Source organism: Bombyx mori, chromosome 3 (assembly GCF_030269925.1).
Source record: "Bombyx mori chromosome 3, ASM3026992v2".
Classification (NCBI taxonomy): Eukaryota; Metazoa; Arthropoda; class Insecta; order Lepidoptera; family Bombycidae; genus Bombyx; species Bombyx mori.
In genome coordinates, this window is record NC_085109.1 from 6,649,592 (window position 1) to 6,676,561 (window position 26,970).

Sequence of the window (26,970 nt, forward strand, 5' to 3'; positions counted from 1 at the left end):
TGTATATTATTAATACTTAAAATTGTTAAAACGTACTACACATGCTTATCGTCTTTATACATATTTAAATTAAAAATAATCACGTATGATGATAAATTCATACCGTTATCCTCATCACAGTATTAATATAACATTTAAACGATTGTCGGACACCAATAAATAATAATGGGAATGTAAAAATATGCTTATAAAAGTGCTTTACAAAAAGCAAATTTGAATCTAAAACTAGTTTATATTCGGTCCAATTGAAACCGTCTCTCTGGTTTCTCGAAATTAACATTTTCGTACAATCTTCTCTGAACTTTGAACTCTGTCAAGGCATCTCATGTAGAAATTGCGAAGCAAATTCAGCGCGGAATTATTTCTAGTATTATAATATAAAAGGTTATTTGAGTTCATGGCAAGACAATCGCTTCAACGATGTCTAAAAATAGTAAAATGCACTTGTCTTAGAGTGCTAGAACTGTTCATTAAAATAATAAGGTACATGTTTTTACTCTCATAAAAAAGCGACATAATACATAAACTATTCTTTTTGAAGTTGAATTTGAAAAGAGTTCTGGACAAGCAGCGACTTGGCTACGCTCCTTCTATGGCGAATGTCAATAAGCGAAGGTAACCCTCCACTAGAGGGGCCATAAACTGGTCTGCAATGGATGAAAATTAACAAAATACACGTGCGGTATTTTCTTCGATTTGCGCGAGTTGTAGGCATAATTAAATAAACTTTTTACGTTTTAATTGCATGTTTTTTTAAAGAATTATATTACCTATATATTACTAGCGACCCGCCCTCGCTTCGCATCGGAAACTGTATATTATTATTGATTTCTCCAATATTTAATGGATGTTATTATATATAAACCTTCCTCTTCAATCACTCTATCTATTAAAAAAAACCGCATCAAAATCCGTTGCGTAGTTTTAAAGATTTAAGCATACATAGGGACAGACAGATAATAGGGACAGAGAAATTGACTTTGTTTTATACTATGTAGTGATTTTTGACGTTTCAAATACTGTTCAGTTTTATAAAGTTACTCTACTGCTTTACGAAATTAACAATATTGAACCGGAAAAGAAGTTTTAATTATATATATACATATGTATGTACATGTGCATCTCACACGTAGGAAAATTAAAAACATTATTCCATTCTTTCGCATGCAAAATCCTATAGATGTAAATCCGTTAAATAGTTCATTTGAGACCTACTTGTGATGTCAGTGGATTTTAGTAACCATTTAACAGAATGTTTTCCGTGAGCTCCAATGCAATAAATAATTATATTTAAAAACCGGTCAAACAGAATGACTTTCTGGTCGATGCACGATTTTTAGTTAACTTGTTTTTGCTGTCACTAAAATAAGACAGATATAAATATACCGAACATATCTGGAACATTATTTGCGGTAATAAAAAAAGGTCGACGCTATAAATAGTGGAGACCAGTAGACGCCTTTCGAAAGGAACTCGCTTAGTCAGCTAATTCTAATAAAAGTGAGCCTGGGGTGTGCGACGATGCGAGACTCATGCCCGCCTACATTACGGCAGGTGGGTGAATTAAATCGTACCGTGTCGTGTACCCTAAAACCATAACGGAACTAAAATGATGAATATTAACGTGAAATAAAACACGTCGCATAATTATTCATCTAAACTTCTATACTAATATTATAAAGAGGAAAGATTTGTTTGTTTGTTTGTATTGAATAGGCTCCGAAACTACTGAACCGATTTGAAAAATTCTTTCACTGTTTGGAAGCTACAATATTCCCGAGTGACATAGGATATAAACCTTTTTGAAAAAAATTAGGGATCCTTACTAAAACTTCAATAATGTAACCTAAGGTGTAAAACTACTACCTAAAATATTCTTTACATCGCGTGCCCTGTGAAAACTATTGATGATAGAATATAATAATGTACTACGACTTTGTAGAACAAATTATTATTTACAAAAGGTGTCGTGACAGCATATATCTCTAACTATTATAGTTATGCCGCAATAAGTGTTCTTTTATTTAAAAAAATAAAACAACGTCAAATATCGTTTTGTTAAAAACCCGAGCGGAGCCTAGCCGGAGCGGGCTGCTTGCAATGGTCTTAAATAATTATGTAGAACATATTTTATATGAGTTCATGTTTCTAAGAAACGTAAACCAAATGTAGTCATTGGAAGGTAAAGTGCAGCGCATTTAATGTTAATTTAAAATTGAGAATAATATTTAAACGAATAAATTAATGTATTAATAGATACAATAGTAAACTCGGGTGAGTTGGTATTACTGGAAGTTGGATCATATATGAGTATAGTTAATATATTCAATTGATATGTACTGGGCTTCCGTTGAAATCTGTTTTACGTGCAACTGCTGTTTTCATTATAATACGACGTGTTAGGGAACTAGTTCATTTATTTATCGCAGGTAATCATAGTAGGACAGGACGAAATCATAGTAGGACAGGACGAAATCATAGTAGGGCAGGACGAAATCATAGTAGTTCTAAATGATCCTTGATTTGCGCTAGTTTACAACTGTTAGTTTTTGGTTTCTAAAGATAGCAGCAACATTTAATTTGGTTTTGCAAATCCTGTCCCATCCCTCTTCCGCAAGTTGCCTAACGACGCGTGCGAGCGAGATCGCGTGGCGACATCGACAAAAGATGAAAATGTAATGGCTGAACTACTAAATAAGTGAAATTGTTATTGTTTTTCATCGCCTATCAGTACGAACCTACAGTAAGGACTACATAAGGTAGTGTGCATGTTTCGTTTACCGCAGAACTGTCCCTCAATTTGCACCGACCAAATTTCGAAAATTCAAATATTTCGTAGTTTTTTGACGTATTTCGCGTCTGCAATCCTCAAATACAAAAACGAAATAATGTCTAATTAAATAACTAGACAATCTAATTTATGTGTATTGTTCCCATGATTTTATGAGGCAACAGCACGGAGCAATGTGCTTCAATTTGGGACAACGTACGTAACGCATTGTCCCATAATATTGTTTATGTTGTGTTTACGAGAGGTTTGCTTTAGTGTCGAAAGTGGAACGCGTTTAGGTACCGTACGATTATGGCGTCTTTTTTAAAGTGTCAGTTTTATAGGTGGACGTCAAGTCTGCTTTATGGTTTCATCATCATCATCATCATCAAAAGCAACTGTTTTTAATGGGTCGTTTATAATAGTATGTGTTTCTTTTTTTTGGAAACATACGAATTATCAAAGTTGAGTGAAACATTGATTGATGATTTAAGATTATATATGTAACCTCTATACGATTTATCTTAAAAGAGGTTAATATGTTATAAAGATGACATAAATGGAATTTTGAATATTGAAACATCAGAAGAAGGAACATTAGAAATTTAAAAGCAATTTGAGATTTTGAAATATAAAAAACATACAAAAGTGGTTAAGCAATAGCTTTAAATGTTGTTTTATAATGAATTATTTTATTTAAATCAAAATCCCTTCAAACCGAAACGCATTACTGTTTCACGTCAGAAATAGGCAGGGTGGTGGTACCTACCCGCGCGGACTCACGAGAGGTCCTACCACCAGTAAAAAATTTAAGCAATAAATAAAAAAGACAGATTTATAAAAGGTCATAAATATAAAGAATAATTTCATGTTCATTTATAAAATGTAACGTCATGTATAAAATGTAATAGTGCCAGAGTTTCTAGTTTCTACGTTAGTAATGTACAATAAAAGTTTATTAAAGCAATTCCGCATACTTAAATGCTTCAATTGTTTTAATGTTATACAACGAAAACTGTTGAGTAACTCGAATTAAAATAAAATTAATATCAATGACTTCGACATGCTATCGTCTATGTAGAAAGTAAAAAATCAAAATAATATTATTTAATTTGTTACAGTTAATTATGCAGGGACCACAAATGTCAATATTTGCTATGTGTATGTGCATAACTATAATTCTCATGTTGTATTTGTTATTTTAGTTATGTGTTATTTGTTCTACACACACTCATCACTTTTTATTATTATTCTCATTATCCTCTCGCAGGTCTGCTGGAAGAGATTTCTTAAAGAAATAAGCAGTGCCTTTGTACATAATTTTCCTATTACTCTGTACTATGTCTTCTTTTCTGTGTGTACATAAATAAATAAAATAAATAAATAATGTCCCCTTAGCATCTTTTAATATGCACGTGTTAGCGATAACTATATGGCAGTGATGCTACGTCAGTCTCGAGATTTTCTGGCTGTCGATAGCGCGTTAGGTTGTAATCCGAATATACTTTAGTCACTTAGCTCACCACGTGTCTTATTAATCCTTGCCCGATAAAGACACAAAAATTATTTAATTTAGTTTTATTTAATCAAAATAAGTTATTTAGTGTGTTTTCAGTAAGCATCTCAGAAAATTATTTTTATAAGTGCTTATTTTCTTTTCAGGTAATTTTTGCGTCATTCGTCTAAGATGATCGTTGAAAGGTATGTGTAATGCCAGCGAATTCTATGAAGATCTATTCTGACCGGATTCTCTTTGAAAAATAGTATAGTTGCAATACGTATCGGTGTTTACACGTAAAATGAGAGTGTGGCTAAATACAAGACAGAACCAAGAAGTCTGTCATAACAGTATGCGTTACATCTATAAAAAGTAAGAATTAGCTGGAAGACTCATAATTAGCCCTTCGTCACTGACGCGCTATTACAAAAACTATAGATTAAGCCCATAGACACTAAGACTGTTGCTCTCTATTTTTCCATTTGCAATATACCGTACAAAATACAGAACAGTTTCTCTGTATATATAATATATATAGGTATACACTCTGTATATACAGAGAAACTGTGCATATCCAAAAGCTCCAAAAGATCCGCGATTTGCTCCACCTCGAAACATTAAATCAAAGAAAATCGTGATTGTTTTACGTTTCACACCGAAACGTGTGTTTGTATGATTGAAACAGGCAGGATGTTAGTAGCTAGCTCGCTACCCTTGCCGATTCACAATGAACCACTTGTAAGTGTGAATAAAACGCAAAATACATTTACCATGAGTCAGATATCTCCAGGATTATTTATGCAAGAATAAAAATCAAAAAGCACAAATAAAAAAAAAAACAAATTGACAAATAAGTAATAAACTACAAAAAGTTTCATAGCTATTTGATTTGATAACGTTTTTTTTTTGTTTCTTTAAAAAATTTGAAAAACTCAAGGGAAAATGTCATGAAAAGTAACGATTCCACTTAATTTTACTTAATTGCTCAATTATTATGCTCAAAATTGAGTTCAAAAAATTTAATAATATTCAAATTAAAAATTTACAAATAAGAAAACAGTTTTCAACCTATGTAAGAACGCGATAGTACGCATAACCACCATCCGGCAACACAGGCACGCGATCTAACGTGATAGTAGAACACGCAATTTTCTTCAGCCACTGCGTTACTTGCCGATGTAGAAATTACACTGTAATTTTCATGGAAAAACTAATAAATAGTTCATAGATATTGCTTTCGTTTAGAACGAATTTTCACTTTCCTTTAAATAACATTTTGTTTATTTACTTAGCGCGTCGTGGCTTGGTCATGGCATCACTACATAGTATAAAATAAAGTCGCTTTCTCTGTCCCTATATCCCTATGTATGCTTAAATCTTTAAAACTAGGCAAAGGATTTTGATGCGGTTTTTTTTTATAGATAGAGTGATTGAAGAGGAAGGTTTATATGTATAATAACATCCATTAAATAGTTGAGAAATCAATAATCGAAGCGAGGGCGGGTCGCTAGCTACAAATAAAAATCAATTATCTTTGTATTGCCATGCACCTAAGACGATTATCTGCATTTGCATTTTCTTTCGTAATTGCTTATTTCAAAAACAAAATCTTAAAAAAATAAGACATTCGTACGTCAACTTAAGATAAATCAACTATTGAAATAATATTTGGAAATTAGAATTTTTCTTCTTCTTTCGTCTGTATGAACACAAACTTTAACATACAGAGATATATCTGCAGATAATCGCCAAATAAATATCTGTTTATTTACGTTCGAAAACTTAATACACAGTTCAGCGTTCTGAATTAGTCTCTTTTGTGTGTTATCCGAAATATATGGGGTTGACTGTCCCAAACTTATCCATACAAAACTACATTTACAAACCAAAGTAACTTTCACAACCATTATCCTGATATCCTTGACTGCGTTTCGTGCTTTACACGTGTTCACGAACGACTTCCACAATGAATGAGCTATCGTGAGTCCGCACGCGAATGAACCATCATAATGCTTATTTCGGCTCAAAGCAAAAGATGGTTAATGCTAAAATAAAATTAATATTTCAAGTTCAATTTTCATTGTGGCCGCTAATATTGATGTCATGGCGTTCATCATGAACTTCACAACACGAAGCAGTGAACACGTTTACCTAGCTACATAAAAAACAAACAATTACGAATGTTAGTATAGTTTAAAATAATTTGCCAAAGCTCTCAAAAACAACTTCACTTGAATACATCACCAGTTATATTGTAACAGCCGCGGTGAGTCATACCTCGCATACCACCTTTGAAGCGAAAAAAATTTGTTAGAAACATAACGAAGGTCAGCAAAACGCTTAAAAAAATTGTTCTCGAATAGATCAAATTCGATACTTAAATTAGAAAATCTTAAAGCAGACTTTTGTTTATTTCATTTAATTGAAATAATTATAGTGGGCTTGGGATCAATGGCTGCGTTGTAATAGGGCTGCAACTTTGTTCAATTACTAGCTAAAATAAAATAGACATTAATATGAATTAACCTTTCACACATAATAACTTCTTCAAATTATGTAATGATTGACGTAAAAATATAATTTATTTTTAGGTCAATCATATATATAGCCACAGTACTTTTTTTAAGCAGCATGTACTCTTTTCCATTCAGGCTTATCATATGATTTATCTTTGCTATCACACCATTCTTTCGCATATCCTGTTACACTCAGTTACACTCAACTTTACCTATTTTTTTCCTACCTAATGGCTGGTAACCTTAGCCTAGCGAGAACAGTGCTTCGCTGAGTCTACTACCGGATCGAACTTGCGACCCACTGAGAAGATCCGGTGAAAAACTCAGTGCGTTTTGTCTATGGGTCAGCCTATCGATGTCTTTTTAGGATACCCTCCTTCACATTGCCTTCTGTTACAATACAATAGAATACAAGAATAATTTGTTGTTAAAATATCACAAGAATACCAGCATACCATCAAACATGCCGACTCTGTCTCGCTCTTAAGTTTATTCTAAAGACCCTAACCCTTCAAACTTCAAATTCAACCCCTCAACGTAGACGCTTGCTTCATTCCGGCAAAAATAAACATGACCGTGTAAGACCCATGTAGACTCACAATAGCTAACACCTATAACGTTTATTATCTTTTTAACAACCCTATAGTATGGTTGCTAGGTGAAGGTCAAACAAGGTTACGTCAGCTTTAATATCATTGTTGGATTTTATGTCTTAGTTTCGGCTTCATTACGGCTATTTGAGTCATTACTCTGTTGAATACGTTCAAACTAGGGAAAATAAAAATGAATTTTCATTTACAATACAATACTGCCTTTTTGTTTTTTTTTATTGCTTAGATGAGTGGACGAGCTCACAGCCCACTTGGTGTTAAGTGGTTACTGGAGCCCATAGACATCTACAACGTAAATGCGCCACGCACCTTGAGATACAAGTTCTAAGGTCTCAGTACAGTTACAACGGCTGCCCCACCCTTCAAACCGAAACGCATTACTGCTTCACGGCTGAAATAGGCAGGGAGGTGGTACCTACCCGTGCGGACTCACAAGAGGTCCTGCTACTAGTAAAAGTGCTGGAAAATAATATTACAAAACTTTGACTGAACTGTGGCGAATTCGGTAAAAATCTATGTATTAATACGTGAAGCAAAAACTTTGTATCCCTTTTTACGAAAATTGCGCGGACGGAGGAGTATGAAATTTTCCACAGTTATAGAGATTATAGAAAAGAAGTGCACAATGCTAATTTTTTTTTTAATAATGCATAAAAGATACATTAAATCAATAAAGAAAACATTACACACACTACATACCATGTATTTGACGCACACACGCATGCATACTATTTATTGTCAAACTTTTGTTTTTGACGTCTGTTGTCAAATTGAGATTAAATATTGTTTGTCTCTGTTAATATTTTTCTATAGTGTGTAGCCTTGGCGAGATTTGTGATTATAGAAGTATAAAATACAATCATAATAGTGTACAAACTTACAATTCCCATTAATTATAGTCGAATTTCAACTACTGCGGGACCTCTAGTTATAATTTAAAAGAAGAAAACCGAAGTTTTGTTCTAATCGAATTTGAGTTTTAAACGTGTATGATGTACTCATCTGTGAATTGTGAAACAAACAGAAAACGCGCGAACAAATCACAGATGTCACAATAACTGGAACGCGGTGATCAATTCAAGGAATCCTCTAAATGCTAAGTGAATCTTCACGGTTTCAGAATAGAAACTAGCACATCTGTTATTTAGTTTATGATGTAAATGAAAATCGAGAATAATTTAATTGGGAGCATAAGTTGTTATAGAAACAAAAAGTGACCTAAATTTTTGCTGTTTATCCCATATTACATTCCGCCGTCGCCGCATCATTCACGTTATTCAATGAATACGCTGGCGTAAAGTAAATTGTAAATTTAAAAGACATTATGCCGAAGTAAATTGAACGCTATCCTTAATCCGAAATCCTTAGAAAACTGCAGATATTGAACAAAACAAATAACAGGCTCAAATTATCCAAACTATAATACATGACTGCTAAAATTTCGGTTTACGATATTTCAGATAATGTAGTTCCTAAAATAAACCATTAATTACTAAATAATAAAATTGGGAATATTACCGACTGTGCCTAGAGTTGCCGATCCTAATAATCGGACCTGTTATACTGTCTGTTATCTATCCGTATTTAACAGCTACTTTCACTGGGAACAGCCCTATGAAATCTAAAATTGGACGATGCATTTTATAAGCTAGCAAATAACAATGTATTGGAATTACGAAAACTAAATTAAATTATGTTTGATGTTCCGTAAGCGCTATAGAGTTATGAAAAAAAAATCGAGTGCACAAGAATATAGTGTCGTTTGGCCATTCGATAAGTTGTCAAAATTTTCACTCAGGTTCGTAATCGAGTTTTAAATTAAATAGATTGATAAATGTGAATCTCGTCACACCCGCAACGCGATTTGACCTTTCGATCTCAAAAGATTTCTTTAGAACATTACAAAGAAAGTTAGCGCTATTAATTTCTGTTGTATCGAAAATCAAAATTTCACGTTTGTGTGTGAGTAATTAACTAAATTTCTTTTTTTAGTAATAAAGTTATTCAGGTTAAAGACGTTGTTTTTTTTAACACACTGAAATGTAGAATGGCGTGCTTCGTACAATAAAAAGGTTAAACTAAAAAAAAACAACTCTCCTAGATTTGAGATAAGGAAAACGATTCATTGCTCATTAACATTGTTGATGCATATTTCTTCTGAAAAATGTTATAAATTATATTATAGTATATTTTTTTAAGTTAAATATTTAAAAAAAATTTGCTATGTATAATTTAGGTTGGCAGTGATTTACTGTATGTGTTTTGAGCACGCATCGTTTTTTCAATAAGTTAAATATATTTGTGCGTCTGTATTTAAAGAGTTGAAATGAAGCATATTTTCGTTTTCCAAAACTGGAAATCTCTTACAATAGACTGGTCACGGTACGGAGGCTTCTTTCCACTCTTTTGTATCCTTTGAAGAGTCATTGTCTTTTGCGTGAACAAACTTGAAAGGAATCACGAAATTCAAAATTTTAACAAAACTCATTTTCATTGAGTGCTATTAACATTGTTCTAAAAGAGATTACGTCACCATTTGTAGCTATTAAGTAGATAAATCTGTTGGTCTTTGTTCTGTCAAATAAATGTAAACTTTTGCATTTCAAATGACATGTTTTATTATGTCAGGCAGTTTCTGAGTTTAAAGTAAGCTCATCTATCCGCTATTTAATATTTTCTCCCGCTAAGCTATTACTGAAACTATTTGTTCTCGATTGCTACACGTTCCTCAACGGATTCGACTACCATAAATATGTATGAGACACAAGCAAGCTGTGAGATTTGTGTGTATTAACACGACTGACCCTTGTCAGCAAATGGACGTCTCCGAAAAATAGATGGCGCTGTACTCAATTTTCGCTGGCATCAGACTAACCTACATAAATCTTATGACCCACAGGACCTGGCTACCGTGATGGTTGCCAAGCTCGAGAAAACCATTAATATTTATAAGAGAGAGGTAAAAGACAGCAGCGTGAAGCTATTTATATGAAGAACTTAATGCGGCGGTCAACTCGACGTATTTCAATTTGAATTGTTAGGAATCTGATGCGCTTAGGAATTTATGCGTCTACTGGTTTAGTGAAAACATTAATGTTTATTGATATCACTAAAGCATCTGGTTTACGGTTCGCGCGTTTTCTTCAGACAATGGTAGAAAGTTAACCTCCCATAACGTCTTCGTTTCATTGTCTCACGATTTGAATAAAGAATTAGAAAGTGAAGAATTAGTAGTAGAAGAATTAGTGTTAAAATCTGAAGAATAAAAACGGTAACTTTGAAATTATTTTATTGAATTTCGTGTATTGTCGCGTAATTAGCATTCGTGACGTCACAAGCAATAGTTTTGGTGAGCTCGTATCGACGACCTTGTACCTATTGGTTCCGAACCTATGGTCGTTGCCAATTTTTCTAATTAATCTAGTACTTTGGATGTTTCCACAATAAAATAATGACATTGTGTTATAAATAAATTACTACACCTTTTTTTTTAATATGATAAAGAATTTACCATCTATAGAAATAAATAAAATTGGAGTGTCTGTTTGTAATATTAAATAACCGCTTTTTGATAAAGGCGGTATGTATACACGGTACATACAGCAAAAATTTTCGTCTGCCTGTCGGTCTGTCTGTCTGTCTGTCTGTTCCGGCTAATCCTTGGAATGGCTGGACCAATTTTGACGGGACTTTCACTGATAGGTGGCTGATAATATAAGGAGTAACTTAGGCTACTTTTTTAGATTAACTTCGCTCAGCCGCGGTACGACAATAACCGCGGGTAACACCGCGGGGTTCAGCTAGTTACAAATAAAATACAAATCGTTATTGTTGTTAGGAAGAAATCATAAGAAAATCGAAATCATATCTTTTGGAATCGAAGTCATATCTATCATATTATGAAATCATTACTAATTAACAAAAACAAACAAATGCGGCTGTCTAATATCACGGTAGACTTTAGCCCTGCCCTTACTTTGAAACTAACAGAATATATACAGATAAAAATGTTCATAACCGGAGTAAGTATGTAATATGTTTGTATTTTTAAATTGGGAAAGCGGCTCACGTGCACTCCTCCCTATATTTCAGGGGAGCATGGACGTAAACATTCAGAGTTATTGAGATGGCAAAGGGTTGAACTTGTGCCAAGTTATAGTCGTGTGCTCACGTGAAATTGAAATAACTGGAACATTGCGTTGAATTTGAAATAACCCAACAAATAAAATAAATAAAGGCATAATTTAAGTTAAGACTTCTCAGAAGTTTGTTGAATGACAAAACGTGTGTGTAGTTTGGTATATGACATTTCACTAAAACACTTCAACGCCGTATTCTATTAAGCATAGAATTCAGACGCACTGAATATTATAACACATTTTCGTAGTAACGCCTTTAATGCATATTATGATCATAAAATTATGTTTGCATATCGCAAAATCATTATGAAATTTAATTCATTTACTGCGTATATTGCTGAAGGAACTACTACGTACCTGGTATAAAGCAGTGCCCATAGACAATGGAATACTGTCACACGTAATTTACTGGTGGTAGGAAGTCTTGTGAGTCCGCACGGGTAGGTACCACCACTCTGCCTATTTCTGCCGTGAAGCAGTAATGCTGCGTTTCGAATTGAAGGTCGGGGCAGCCAGTGTACTGTAAAACTGCGACCTTAGAACTCAGGTCTGAAGGTGTGTAGCGGCATTTACGTTGTTGATGTCTATGGGCTCCACCTAACACTACTTAACATCAGATGAGCCGTGAGCTCATTCACCCATCCAAGCCGTTAAAAAAAACACCTTTAGACATGAGTACTTAAAGTTTTTTTTTTGTATTTCACTATTACCTTGAAATAAATAAATGAACATAAGAAACAAATTCAGCAAGTGCTCCCAGTTCTTCATAAATGTTCGTAGGATATGAAAATTAACAAACTTTTCAAGTTCCTCGTTATCTTGTCGAAGAAAGCCGCATTAAGTGCAAAAAAGGACTGCACCGCTTTCGCTAAAAGGTTTCTTGCTCGAACTTCTCAATCTGGACAGTGCAAACAAGTTTATCCTTTGAGTATCCACAGTTTTAGTTACCAAACGTTGATAATTTTAAGTACTCCTATTTTTTTAATTGTTTTTATTAAATATATGAGCAAATTACTACCTTGCTTTGAATGATTACGGGAGCTCACAGAAATCGCAACGTGAATGTGCCTCTTTGAAACATGAAGTCAAAATCTCGATTGGATTGTATGATGTCCCACTCTTAAAAAATGAACGTTTGACTGTTTCACGATAGAAATCGTCATGATAGTAGTACATATCGTGTTACGATCTTACAATACGCCCTACGACCATACTTAATATAGATGGGTTGAATTGACGAGCTCGATGTTAAATGGCTAATGGAATTCAAAGATACAACAATATAAATGTCGCTCTTCAAGACTAACAGTGTTAACATCCTTCAGACTGAAATGCTTGATTATGCTGCAGCAGAAATCTCTCAGATTGTTGTACCAACACGTACCTTCTTCTTCTTCTATGTTGTTCCCTGACTCCTGAGGATCGCGACCACATGTTACGTTCCTCCAGTGTTCGGTCATGGGTGGCATGGACCGCATGGTACAGACTACCACCTAGTGCTTCCCTTACTAGATCTGACCAATATACCTACTAAATTCTATTCAATATACAAACAACAATAAAACATACGACAAAAGTTTTTAGAAACATCGCAATCTGCTAAAACATTTATTTAAAAAGATACATACAACCTGAAAAAAGTTTAGTGACCCCGCAATGTGCATACCGTTGAGTTAAACGAAATTATTGAGACATTCGAATAATTACCGTGCATTTTGAAATTTTACATAAACTTTTCATCTCTCTTTAAATTTTTTGAACACAAAATTTTACTATGAGTAAATAATTCCATGTTTAAAATAATTGAAGATTAAGATTAAAAATTCGAAGCTCAAAATAATTCAAAATTAAGAACACATAAAATATTATTTTGTACAAAATGATTTTCACTAACATTCTTGTGCGGTGTTTGTTAAGGAGAGCATCGACTTCGTAATGCAATTACGAGAAATCCCATATGAATATGTTCGAATAAAATATTCAGCCTAGTTACCACAACATCGATATATCTCGGGGAACACCTCCGAGACTATCTTCGAAGAAACAATGGTACTCTGCAAATTTGATACTACTGTATAATGCACAATAGATTCAATGTTAATTACTTAGAATGATACAGTTCAAAACATCCATCCACATTCGTGGACGTGTCCAACAGAGTTAATTAAAATCACCACTGCATTCACTGTTTTTAGAGATCATTTTTGTTACGCAAAATCCGACTCAGGAAAGAACTCTCTGATGTACGCTGACCGCTTATGACCTTCTTCAAACGAGACTCGTGCTTTGCGGTATATTACGGCTCGGGCGTATCCCTAGCATTGCTGATATCATTTTGCGAGTGAAGAGTTAGTGGAGGTAAAAAAAGAAGTGGGAAGAACTACAAAAAAGAACAGGAGCTTTAGTCTTACCGGTGTGATAATATACTGATGCAAAGTTTTTTTTGGTAATCCAACGTCCATCATTGCCAATACTTTAAAATATATTAGGTATCTATATATTAATACGTGAAGCAAAAACTTTGTACACCTTTTTACGAAAATTGCGCGGACTGAAAAGTATGCAATTTCCCAAACTTATAGAGAATATAGAGAAGGAGTGCAGAATGCTAATATTTTTAAAATTGTGCTTATACACACTGTCATGTATTTGATACACACACATACTCGTTTAATTATATACTCTTGGTTTATTGTCAAACTTTTGTTATTGCATAAAGTCTGTGGTCAAATTGAGAATAGGTTAATATTGTTTAACTTTAATATTATTTATCTATAGTGTAGTCTTGGCGAAATCTGTGGTTATAGAAATTTAATAGTCTTTGAAAACAGAACCATAATAATAAACAAACTCATAATTTCTATTAATCATAGTCAAATTTCGACTACTGCGAGACCACTAGTATTACGTAGTTGCGCAACTATCACGTTGCCAAACCCGTTAAAACCTACTTGGAAACGCTCCTTCCCTACTCGCCAAATTCCCCAGTAATTGCGCTGTCTGATTATTATTTGTTCCGGTCGATAGTACATAGTCTGGCTGACCATCAGTTCCGCTCGTATGCAGAGATCAAAGAATGGCTTAATTCGTGGAGAGCCACAAAAGACGAACAGTTTTACCTTCAAGGTATTTCGAACTCTGACAGGATCATGGGAAAAAGTTGTGGCTACGAATGGGCAATACTTTGTAATGAATTTTAGTGAACAGAATTTGCGAAAAAGAGCGGGAAAAAAACAGCAAGGATTCGGTTGCAGACCTTATACATAAATTTATTTTTGAATGAAATAACTCGTCCACTTTAGCAAGTTTTAATTATAGTGTAAAGCTAAGCTAAGAAGTATTTATAAATGCTTACAGTCAAAAAATATGTAAAATTATTTAGCCATTTTTTTTTAAATAAAGCAATTTGGCGTTTAAGATAAGGTCATTGGAATTGAAAATAACAATAAATGTCAATGTAATTCATTTGGCAAACCGAAATTTATTTTAGTAGTTTGAAATGGAAAAATAGCTGCATAAATATATGCGAAATCATTTCAAAATATAAAAAAAAAATACTTAATACTAAAAACCGTCACAGCGACGGTATTTTTAAAGTAAATTTCCTTCATAAATACCAAACTTAATCTTTTTATTCGCATTCCTAATTGCCAAACATTAAAGCAATTCGATTCTAATTTTTGTAAGATACGAACCATTAGTATATTGTACTATGGCTTCATTCGTCTGCTTTTCGTCCGAGAGGAAAAATTTATGCAATATTTTACTTCTTCAGTTGTAAATGTTTGCTTAGTTACCGACCATGTAAATTCAAAACGGTAGTTATTGTAATAATTCTTTTGTAGTCACATAATCTCGAATAGTAGATCTATCTAATTCAACAATTCGAATAAAATAATTCATTTAACACAGATAATTGACTGTTAGTGCAAGATTTTTGTTTAGATTATTGTAAATAGCCAGACGACCCTCGAGCGATCTGATATTATGTGGTTACCGGCGGCTATAGACACCGCGGCAGCACCGGCACACATTTAGAACTAAGACTCAAATAACATTGGAAAACAACATTATGTACGTGTTATAAAATTCATTAAAAATAAAAGTAAGTATATAATTGATCCCGTTATCACGGCTATTTTCCTGCTAGTCTTTAGCCAGTATCAATGTTCGAGCGTACATACGCACACGAGTTTTTGAAACCATCATTTTTCCTTGTCAGTTTGTGTTGAACGTACGCCTTCCTTCGTGCAATTAGAATTTTTGATTCGGTAATGTCAGTTACAGGTTCGATTTTGTATTCTTATGAAGTGCATTACTGTTTTTATCTGTGTGCAAACTGTGAGTGAAGTTAAGTTTTGATTTTTGTTTTTTTTTTTTTAAATTGTGAAAAATGTTTTCGAACATAAGAAGATCGTCTCTTAATGCTATCGAGAAATTGAAGCTGAAATCAAAAAGTTCCGGCGATTCACCGTTGAATTCACCTGGCAGTGATACAGTAAGACACCGTGAATATTAAACTTTACAATATTTGATTTTTTGTAAAAAAATATATTCCTTAAACAATTCACTCATACAGTTCTACAGAAGTTTTTATACAAAACCGTTAAATGTCTTTCAACTGAAAGTTAAATTATGCATCTTAAAATGAATCAAATATGATATTTCTACGCATCGCAATATACTGGCCTTGAAAATCACACCAATGTTATCGGTTACTGATTGCGGGAGTGATTTTGTCTGCGATAGATTTGCGTTACGAAATTTGTTTTTTTTTTTTTTTCGAATACAAATAATATTGTCAATACAAAACAAATTTTACTACATATTTATTGAAATAAAAATACTCAAAAAACAATAATTGAAATGTTTAAATATTGAAAGTGAAATTATTATCATAATACACAGTATCTATGTATGTATGTAACTGGAGCATTTCTGGTGGTATAGTGCTTAATCCTGCACGTGTAGGTACTAACATCTAATTGCGAAGTCGTCATACCTTTAAGATTGAAGGGTGGGCCAGCCTACCTATGACAGTCTACAATCATTTTGACTCCATGCCTCAATGCGTATGGCGAAATACACATTTGGATGAGTATCGAATCCGGTGACCACTTAAACAACATATGGATCAAATCGTCAATTAATAATAATAAAAAACTACATTTTTGAAGCGAAGCATATTTTTTTTAATTTTTAAATTTTCATGTACTCACGATTCCGTTATACTGTGAAGCAAATACAGTTGGTGGTCGACCCCCGCTTTCACATCAGATGTGACCATTGTATCTGCGCCTTAGTACTTTTTAAACCTGTTAAGAATGCATTGCGTGAACTGCAGAAACCTATCCTACAGACGCAGCAGATGGAGGGAAATCGTACGGGAGAAACTGATGCAGCGGGGGAGTCACGACCCTCAGTAATGAGGAAAACGACGCGAGGAGGAGAATCCTACAGACACAACCCACTGAGTTTTTCGCCGGATCTTTTCACTGGGTCGCGTATCCGATCCGGTAGTAGATTTTGCGAAGTACTGCTCTTGCTAGGGTCAGTGTTAGCAACACTCCGACTTGAGCCCCATGAACTCACCTACACGTTAGGGTGAAGCTGAAATAGCCTCTCAAGGCTATCAGCACAGGTAGGAAAAAAATAGAAACCTAGTCATAGTCGCGAGACGAGTGAAACGTTATATAAATATCACTCAATAATTTACTGCTACCGTATTTTTATATGTCCGAAATATCGGTTACAATATTAGCTTTATATTGAGAAATGCGATCTCATAATACTCGATTGAATTACATTCTCTGTTTAGTGTACATCTTGGTAGACAATTTAAGGTCTTGTCTTAAACTTATTTTCTAGCATACGCGCACATTTAAATTTAAATTTATATTTCGTTTTGTGAAATGTACACAAAAAAAAACCAAACAGGTATGTTGAATAATTAAAAAAATAAATTTGCATACATGCATGTATAAATATAAATTGATCGAATTCATCCATCTTCTGTGATGTGCAATGTGTGTTAAAATGTTTCTTTCTTTTAATTGTCATAATAATATCTCCATATAAAGTAGTTATTAATAGTTTTTTTATGTTTATTGTCTGTGGCATATTACGTAAAACGGTGTGCCTCAAATCGAATAATGAGTCTGTCTGCCGTATTTTAATAGTTTGATGTAATATGTACCTGTCTCATACTGACTTCATTTATAATACCTTATGAAGTACTTACCAAGTACTTACCGGTGGACCGTATTATTCCCACACAGGTAGATATTACCTTCCCATTTATGCCGCGTAACAAATAAACGTCCCGCTCCGAAGGGCAGGATAACCGTTGAATGCAATCGAGACATCGACCGCAATTCTCAAGGTAGGCTCAATTCATATTGTAAAATCTATGTCATCGTCCATCTATCTAACAGACGCGGTGACTGTATAAGACAAAAAAAACATCCTACTGAATAAAGTAGTCGAAACTAGCAACGGTAAAATTCTAGCCGTGTAGAAATTACTTACACGATCGATAAATACCGCGACTCTAATGTCGAGTTCATCGGCACAGCACGCCCGATGTATTACAAGGCCGTGTAGCCTTCGCACTTACCGCGATAAAGGGTGTCGGTCTAATCCTTTCGTGTGCACGTCTATTGGTACTGTCAACACTTCGATGACGTCATCAAGTAAGAGTTTAAAAGCTGTTCACCTTGCGTGAACTTCGTGAGTCGCGCGCTCGGTCATTTTTGACCCAATTCAAAAAACAAAGAATGATGAGTTTATCATTTTCGCGTGTGTGTTTTCTTTTTGATTTGCCTAATGAGTCCTAGGCACGTTCTGTGGAACATACATACAAACATACAGCCTGTGTGTCTATCAGTGATTGTTTGAAAATTTCTTGTGGATTTTACGAAAGACAATTCTGTACAACAAACACTAACGAACACAACTCAACTGATAAATATATCAACTGAATCGACTAAGCCGTTCTCTAGTGATGTTCAATCACATTGGGAATTTATCCAAAACTCCTGCCTAGCTAAAATAAGAGCTTACCGCTCCTCCGATTTTGAACTGTAACCTGTGGGCACTTTTTTATTTCCCTTGTAGACAGACGAGCATACGACCCACCTGATGGTGAGTGGTTACCGTCGCCCATGGACATCAGCAATGCCAGGGGCAGAGCCAAGTCGCTGCCTACCTGCTTACCTGAGCTGCAACATAAAAGCCGCTACCCTTCTTCAAAATTGAAATTGAAGTCTCAGTGACCTTCATATTAGTTTGCCCTTCAAAGGCATATTTACTCCACGGCAGATATAGGCAGGACAGCGGTAGAGTGAGTAACAAAATCAAATACCCGTCATTTCAGCCGGCATATTAAGAAAATCTTATCTAAAGACCCAAACTGACTGATGACGTGTGAAAATAATTAATATCACTTCAACAATATAAAGGTATTTTAAGTAATTATTATACGAAGTTGTTGATGTTTGAATTGTTTCGAACAAACTGAAGCATAATTTAGTTAAAAACAAACGAATATTTTCCTGTACATTAATTAAATTTGTTAATAAACCACAATTCTGTTCTGTTTTAATCGTAATTCATCCATAATTATGTTTATGACGAAATATTAACGTGGAGTAATTATGTACACGCTAAAAGGTTGTTTTTTCTTAGATGGGCAAACGATTTCAACTAAATCTATTTGCAATGTCAAATTGTTTTTAGTAAATGACTGTAAAACCCTAGAAATTATTTTATGCAGTGTTTTTGATATTAAAAAAGTAACTAGAATATAATAATATATTATTAAAATTCATTTTACTATACACTTTGCAGTGGATCCAGTTTTTGGGGTATCTAGTTTTTGAGTGAGATATGAATGGGTCTCATTGGTATTGAAATAACGGATACTCTACCCTTAAATCGGGATACCTGATAGCTTCTAGACAGAAGTAAGTGAGACGGTACCTATCGAGTTAGTACAGAAAACGCGGGGTGCTTTTTTTAAACATTACAAGTAGGAAATAAAGTATTCTATCACTCCATGCCCACCGTCTAATTCACTAGGGTACCAAATATTCCTATAGCTTAATTACTAGTGGTAGGGCAAGGAATATTGTGGGCTCGCTCGGTTAGATACCACCGTCCTGTATAGTTCTGCCACGAAGTAATCATCATTTTTGGTTTGAACGATTGGGCAATCATTATACGATACTCATCATCTAGATTGACGTCGGAATTCTCGTCTATAGTGATTCTGTGGGCTTCGCGACCACACAAGACAAGTTGGGCGGTAAGGAAATTCTGCTATCTACAGCAATTAAAACAAACACGTTACCGTATGATAAGAAAGTTATCGTCTATGGGTTTTCTTTTAAGTTTTATTTTTATTTATTGCTTAGATGGTTGGACGAGCTCACAGCCCACCTGGTGTTAAGTGGTTACTGGAGACCATAGACATCTACAACGGGTCCCCCACCATTCAAACCGAAACACATTACTGCTTCACGGCAGAAATAGGCAAGGTGGTGGTACCTACCCGTGCGGACTCACATGAGGTCCTACCACCAGTAATTACGCAAATTACAATTTTGCGGGTTGTTAAGTACGTATTTCATTAGAAAAATTGGTACCCGCCTGCGGGATTCGTACACCGGTGCATCGCTCGACACGAATGCACCGGACGTCATATCCTTTAGTCCACAGCGACTAAGAATTAAGAAACTCTACCATATGCTCTAAGTTTGCGCTTTGTTGCCATGACAGTTGTTCGTGCGCAGGTGTCAGTGTCAGCTGTCATTTTATATAGGTAGCAGTTGCTATTTTTTGTAACGTGTCAGTAAACAATATTGCTTCCGATAGAGGCACCCGTCACGCGCGGACGTGCTCATCGACCACTCGATCGCCCGGCCTTTGTTCGCCCGGCTTTTGTTAGCCCGGCCATTGTTCGCGCGGCCTGTGTTCGTGGTACATCTGCCGACCAAGTGTTTTTCCTGGAAGTTTTTATTTGTTTGGTTTCCTTTTGTTATTTCTGTGTTCGTGGTACATCTGCCGACAAACTGTCTTCCTGGAAGTGTTTAATTGTTTTGTTTCTTTTTGTTATTTCCGTTTTGTTGTGATTTTTCTTTGTCCTGCAGTAATCGTGCCGCATCGCCACCTGTGTTCAATAGAACCGCTCAGGTCCGAGAAGTTGGGGCCTCGCCGCAAGGCGAGTGTTTTCTAAGACCCAGGGTAGCCCCACCTGGGCACGTAGACATCATGGACGCTGTATTTGCGGAATTTCTCCGGCTTCGCTACCCAAAGCTCACTTCCGAGTTTCAGGCCTTCAAGGCCGATCACACTGCGAGCCCTCTCGTGGACTCCACCGAGCTCGCTGCTCCTGCGTCGCCTGTACCTGCGTGCAAAGCTTCTGCATCGAGCACCGCAGCCTCCGTCGTGCCTGCCGTTCCCGCGTCGCCTATACTGGCGAGTAAAACTGCTGCGTCGTCCGCCGTGGTCACCGTTCCAGCAGCGCGATCATCCGCGGCCTCCGTCGCGCCGTCCAAAACACCTACTCGTAGGTCACCTGCGCCCGCCTCCTCGTCCTCCGACTCTGACTCGGAGATGGAGGTCGACCTCGCTCCCGCCTCATCGACGGATGGATTCACCCTAGTGCAAAAGGGTAAGAAGCGTGCCGCGGAGTCTCGAGCTCCCGCGGCCGCTAAAATTAGCAAAGCCGCGAACGCGTCGCGCCCCCGCCCTCAGACTCCCGTTGCGCCTCCAGCCCGTGCCACTCCGTCGCCGCGTCCGGTGGCACAAAATAAAGCCCAGACCCCTCCCCCGGTAATCCTTCAAGAGAAGGCAGCTTGGGAACGAGTTTCCCTGGCCCTTAAGGCCAAAAATATCAATTTTACGAATGCCCGTAACCTCGCGAACGGCATTCAAATTAAGGTTCGAACATCCGACGACCATAGGGCCCTCTCTTCTTACCTCCGTAAGGAGCGTATAAGTTTCCACACATATACGCTCCAGGAGGAGCGCGAACTCCGTGCCGTTATACGTGGCATCCCTAAAGAGTTGGATGCCGAGCTCGTCAAGGCCGACCTTCTCGAACAAGGCCTACCGGTTAACTCCGTACACCGCATGCACACAGGCCGCGGAAGGGAGCCATATAATATGGTTCTCGTCGCCCTCCAGCCTACCCCCGAGGGTAAGCAAATATTCAACATCCGAACGGTCTGTAGCCTTTCCGGAATCGCAGTCGAAACCCCACACAAGAAAGGCACACCTAGCCAGTGCCATAACTGCCAATTATACGGGCATTCTTCCCGTAACTGTCACGCGCGCTCCCGATGCGTCAAGTGCTTAGGCGATCACGCCACGGCCCTATGCACTCGCGATCAAAAAACCGCGACAGAACCGCCTAGCTGCGTCCTGTGTCGAACACAGGGTCACCCCGCAAATTACCGCGGATGCCCCCGAGCCCCGAAAATAAATCGCCGCGTCGCCCGCCAAAACCGCCTCCGAGCTTCCGGCCCAGACATCAAAGCCTCGGCACCCTCTGTGTCGCAGGCTAAGCCAGCGTTCGTTCCGGCACCGGTGCCCAGTGTCTCGGCCTGGGCGAAACCGCTGCCGTACATGAACACGGCTACAACTCCCTCCTCCGCGATTCGTCCCGCCCCCGCGACTCGTCCCTCTCCCGCGACTTGCCCTCCGACCGCGTCCGACAATCTCGCTTTAGCGATCGACTTCTTTCAGTCGATCAACTTTGAGCGCGTTAACGCTTTGGGCGACGCCATTCGCTCTGCCTCCACTGCACAACACTTTATCGCCGTTGTGCAAGAATACGCCGACGTATACGCGTCATTAAATACGTACGTCCTCCCCTCACTCCGCCGGTAATCAATGGCGTATATAAGTAGAATAAAGCCCCTATCCGTAACGATAGGATTTTTTAACGCTTACGGTCTCGCAAATCAGCGTGATCAGGTTTCTGACTTTTTGCGTGACCATCAAATTGATATCTTTTTAGTGCAGGAGACCCTACTTAAGCCCGCGCGCCGTGACCCTAAAATCGCCAACTATAACATGGTCAGGAACGACAGGCTCTCTGCTCGTGGTGGTGGTACCGTCATTTACTATAGAAGAGCCCTGCATTGCGTCCCACTCGATCCTCCCGCGCTCGCTAATATCGAAGCATCAGTGTGCCGAATCTCACTGACGGGACACGCGCCGATCGTTATCGCGTCCGTTTATCTTCCACCGGATAAGATCGTTCTAAGCAGTGATATCGAGGCGCTGCTCGGCATGGGGAGCTCTGTCATTCTGGCGGGCGACCTAAATTGTAAACACATTAGGTGGAACTCACACACCACAACCCCGAATGGCAGGCGGCTTGACGCGTTAGTCGATAATCTCGCCTTCGATATCATCGCTCCGCTAATCCCGACTCACTACCCGCTAAATATCGCGCATCGCCCGGATATACTCGACATAGCGTTATTAAAAAACGTAACTCTGCGCTTACACTCGATCGAAGTAGTTTCAGAGTTAGATTCAGACCACCGTCCCGTCGTTATGAAGCTCGGTCGCGCTCCCGATTCCGTTCCCGTCACGAGGACTGTGGTGGATTGGCACACGCTGGGCATCAGCCTGGCTGAATCTGATCCACCATCGCTACCGTTTAGCCCGGACTCTACCCCGTCTCCTCAGGATACCGCTGAAGCCATAGACATCTTAACGTCACACATCACCTCGACATTAGATAGGTCATCGAAACAAGTTGTAGCGGAGGACTTCCTTCACCGCTTCAAATTGTCCGACGATATTAGGGAACTCCTTAGAGCTAAGAACGCCTCGATACGCGCCTACGACAGGTATCCTACCGCGGAAAATCGTATTCGAATGCGTGCCCTACAACGCGACGTAAAGTCTCGCATCGCCGAAGTCCGAGATGCCAGATGGTCTGATTTCTTAGAAGGACTCGCGCCCTCCCAAAGGTCTTACTACCGCTTAGCTCGTACTCTCAAATCGGATACGGTAGTAACTATGCCCCCCCTCGTAGGCCCCTCAGGCCGACTCACGGCGTTCGATGATGACGAAAAAGCAGAGCTGCTAGCCGATACATTGCAAACCCAGTGCACGCCCAGCACTCAATCCGTGGACCCTGTGCATGTAGAATTAGTAGACAGTGAGGTAGAACGCAGAGCCTCCTTGCCACCCTCTGATGTGTTACCACCCGTCACCCCGATGGAAGTTAAAGACTTGATCAAAGACCTACGTCCTCGCAAGGCTCCCGGTTCCGACGGTATATCCAACCGCGTTATTAAACTTCTACCCGTCCCACTCATCGTGATGTTGGCATCTATTTTCAATGCCGCTATGGCAAACTGTATCTTTCCCGCGGTGTGGAAAGAAGCGGACGTTATCGGCATACATAAACCCGGTAAACCAAAAAATCATCCGACGAGCTACCGCCCGATTAGCCTCCTCATGTCTCTAGGCAAACTGTATGAGCGTCTGCTCTACAAACGCCTCAGAGACTTCGTCTCATCCAAGGGCATTCTCATCGATGAACAATTCGGGTTCCGCACTAATCACTCATGCGTTCAACAGGTGCACCGCCTCACGGAGCACATTCTTGTAGGGCTTAATCGACCAAAACCGTTATACACGGGAGCTCTCTTCTTCGACGTCGCAAAAGCGTTCGACAAAGTCTGGCACAACGGTTTGATTTTCAAACTATTCAACATGGGTGTGCCGGATAGTCTCGTGCTCATCATACGGGACTTCTTGTCGAACCGCTCTTTTCGATATCGAGTCGAGGGAACCCGCTCCTCCCCACGACCTCTCACAGCTGGAGTCCCGCAAGGCTCTGTCCTCTCACCCCTCCTATTTAGCTTATTCGTTAACGATATTCCCCGGTCGCCGCCGACCCATTTAGCTTTATTCGCCGACGACACGACTGTTTACTATTCCAGTAGAAACAAGTCCCTAATCGCGAAGAAGCTTCAGAGCGCAGCCCTAGCCCTAGGACAGTGGTTCCGAAAATGGCGCATAGACATCAACCCAGCGAAAAGTACTGCGGTGCTCTTTCAGAGGGGAAGCTCCACACGGATTTCCTCCCGTATTAGGAGGAGAAATCTCACACCCCCGATTACTCTCTTTAGTCAATCCATACCCTGGGCCAGGAAGGTCAAGTACCTGGGCGTTACCCTGGATGCATCGATGACATTCCGCCCGCATATAAAATCAGTCCGTGACCGTGCCGCGTTTATTCTCGGTAGACTCTACCCCATGATTTGTAAGCGGAGTAAAATGTCCCTTCGGAACAAGGTGACACTTTACAAAACTTGCATAAGGCCCGTCATGACTTACGCGAGTGTGGTGTTCGCTCACGCGGCCCGCACGCACATAGACACCCTTCAATCTCTACAATCCCGCTTTTGCAGGTTAGCCGTCGGAGCTCCGTGGTTCGTGAGGAACGTTGACCTACACGACGACCTGGGCCTCGAATCTATACAGAAATACATGAAGTCAGCGTCGGAACGGTACTTCGATAAGGCTATGCGTCATGATAATCGCCTTATCGTAGCCGCCGCTGACTACTTCCCGAATCCTGATCATGCAGGAGCCAGTCACCGTCGACGCCCTAGACACGTCCTTACGGATCCATCAGATCCAATAACCTTCGCACTAGACGCCTTCAGCTCTAGGAGCAGGCTTAGGGACCTCGGTAACCGTACTCGTCGAACTCGACAAAGAGTTCGCCGTGCAACCTAACCCATGAATCAGCTCGCTGAGTTTCTCGCCGGATCTTCTCAGCGGGTCGCGATTCCGATCCGGTACTAGATTCATTCGCGAAGCAGCTGCTCTTGAGCTGTTAGGTCTCCTTCGGAGGCGCTCGGGTAGCTGTTAGCAAATCCCACCCCTCCTGGCTGAGCCTTTGCTCGCCCACCTGTCCTGGTGAAACTGGAAAGGCCTCCGGGCCACCAGTAATCCTTCAATCATAAATAAACAATATTTTGGGACGGTTATTTTTTTATGTTCTGCAGAAATAAAATGTTTTACGTGTTTGTTCAATGCGGCTATATGAATTAAAGAGAACTATTAAATACTAATTAACACTAATCATACCAACACTTACTGGTACCTATTTCTACCATAGCAGGTAGATAACTGGTATACAACAAGCATTACTCAAAATAAACAAAACCAAACAAAAAATAAGTATAATAACTGTAGATTAATTGGTAAGAAAAAGGCATGAAGTCAAATATGCAAAAGCCTTAAGATGATACGTGCATTTTCAATGCAAAAGTTCAAAATGGGCTATTTGACCAGTCATGGTATGTTAAGTGTTAAAAGAAAAAAATTAGCTCTAATAATAAAATACTGGAGTTGTTTTTTTTGCTTACCTAACTGTCAGTAGTCTCCAAGGGCTATTCTGGCGTCGGTGTGGGCTGTAAGACAGCTCACAGGGCTCAACCTGAGAGAAGTTGTTAACACTGGCGCTAACAAGAGCAAGGCTTCGCTAAATCTACCACCGGATCGGAACCTTAGTGTTTTTTTTTCTACTTATGCTGATAGCCTTGAGAGGCTATTTCAGCTTCGCCCTGACGTGTGTAGGTGAGCTCACGGGGCTCAAACCGAAGTGTTGCTAACACTGACCCTAGCAAGAGCAAAGCTTCACAAAATCTAGCACCGGATCGGAAACGCGACCCACTGAGAAGATCCGGCGAGAAACTCAGTGGAACCTTAGTGGGTTGTGTCTGTGAGTTATATATACATATTATGTATGTTTTTTCTCTCATATTGCGCAAAAAATATCCGTAAAACCATTTTCTTGTTTGAATAGAATATGAAATATATTTTTATCGTGACTGTACGTTTGTGTGAATCCCAAGAGAACCACACGTCACTGTATTGCCAAGGTCGGTAAATATTTACCACGTGTACAGTGTACGCAGCTTGTTACGAATATGAAAGAAATATGTGTATGCGATCTGTTGGGAACTGAATTTCCCAAGGAAGACTTTCTCAAGCATCACTTTCTGTCTGCTTAAATTACTTATTTACATATATTATCTGTAATATTTACATGTTACTTATTCATGGTATTTAATATGTTTTTTGTATATTATATGTTGTAAATTGTAATATTAATTTTCAAAGCAACGTTTGAACTTCAAAACAACTTCAACTTTTAATATAACATTTTACTCTTAATATTAATGGTTGGTTTTTTGGAAGAAACCTTAAATCTGAGTTAAACTCTATTAAAATTGATTCGTTTTATCTTGAACTGTAATTTCAAACACTATAAAGACATAATGTAATATAAATAAAATATGTAGGTACGAGTATCTTACTTCTTAACATGTTACTATATAATTAATTTAAATGTGTCCCCAATATTATTAGACATCCGAAACAAAAGTTTGTT

General features: G+C 38.2%; 1 protein-coding gene and 1 non-coding gene across 9 annotated transcripts in view; one reads left to right on the forward strand and one right to left on the reverse strand.

Annotated features, from left to right (window-relative positions):
- LOC101742414 (rap1 GTPase-activating protein 1) overlaps window positions 1–26,970 on the forward strand; it is a 391,261-nt gene that overhangs the window by 254,741 nt on the left and 109,550 nt on the right. Inside the window, exon 1 of one of the 8 annotated variants that reach the window (XM_021351669.3) lies at window positions 15,699–16,032. The exons of the other annotated variants lie outside the window; for them this stretch is intronic. Coding sequence (XP_021207344.1) covers window positions 15,928–16,032 — 105 coding nt within the window. The 5' untranslated portion in view covers window positions 15,699–15,927. Of the gene's footprint in view, window positions 1–15,698; window positions 16,033–26,970 lie in introns of those variants that run through there. 8 annotated transcript variants of the gene reach the window in all.
- Window positions 16,564–16,670, reverse strand: Mir3237 (microRNA mir-3237). The gene has a single exon (NR_107523.1). It is a non-coding gene; the product is annotated as a microRNA mir-3237 (primary transcript).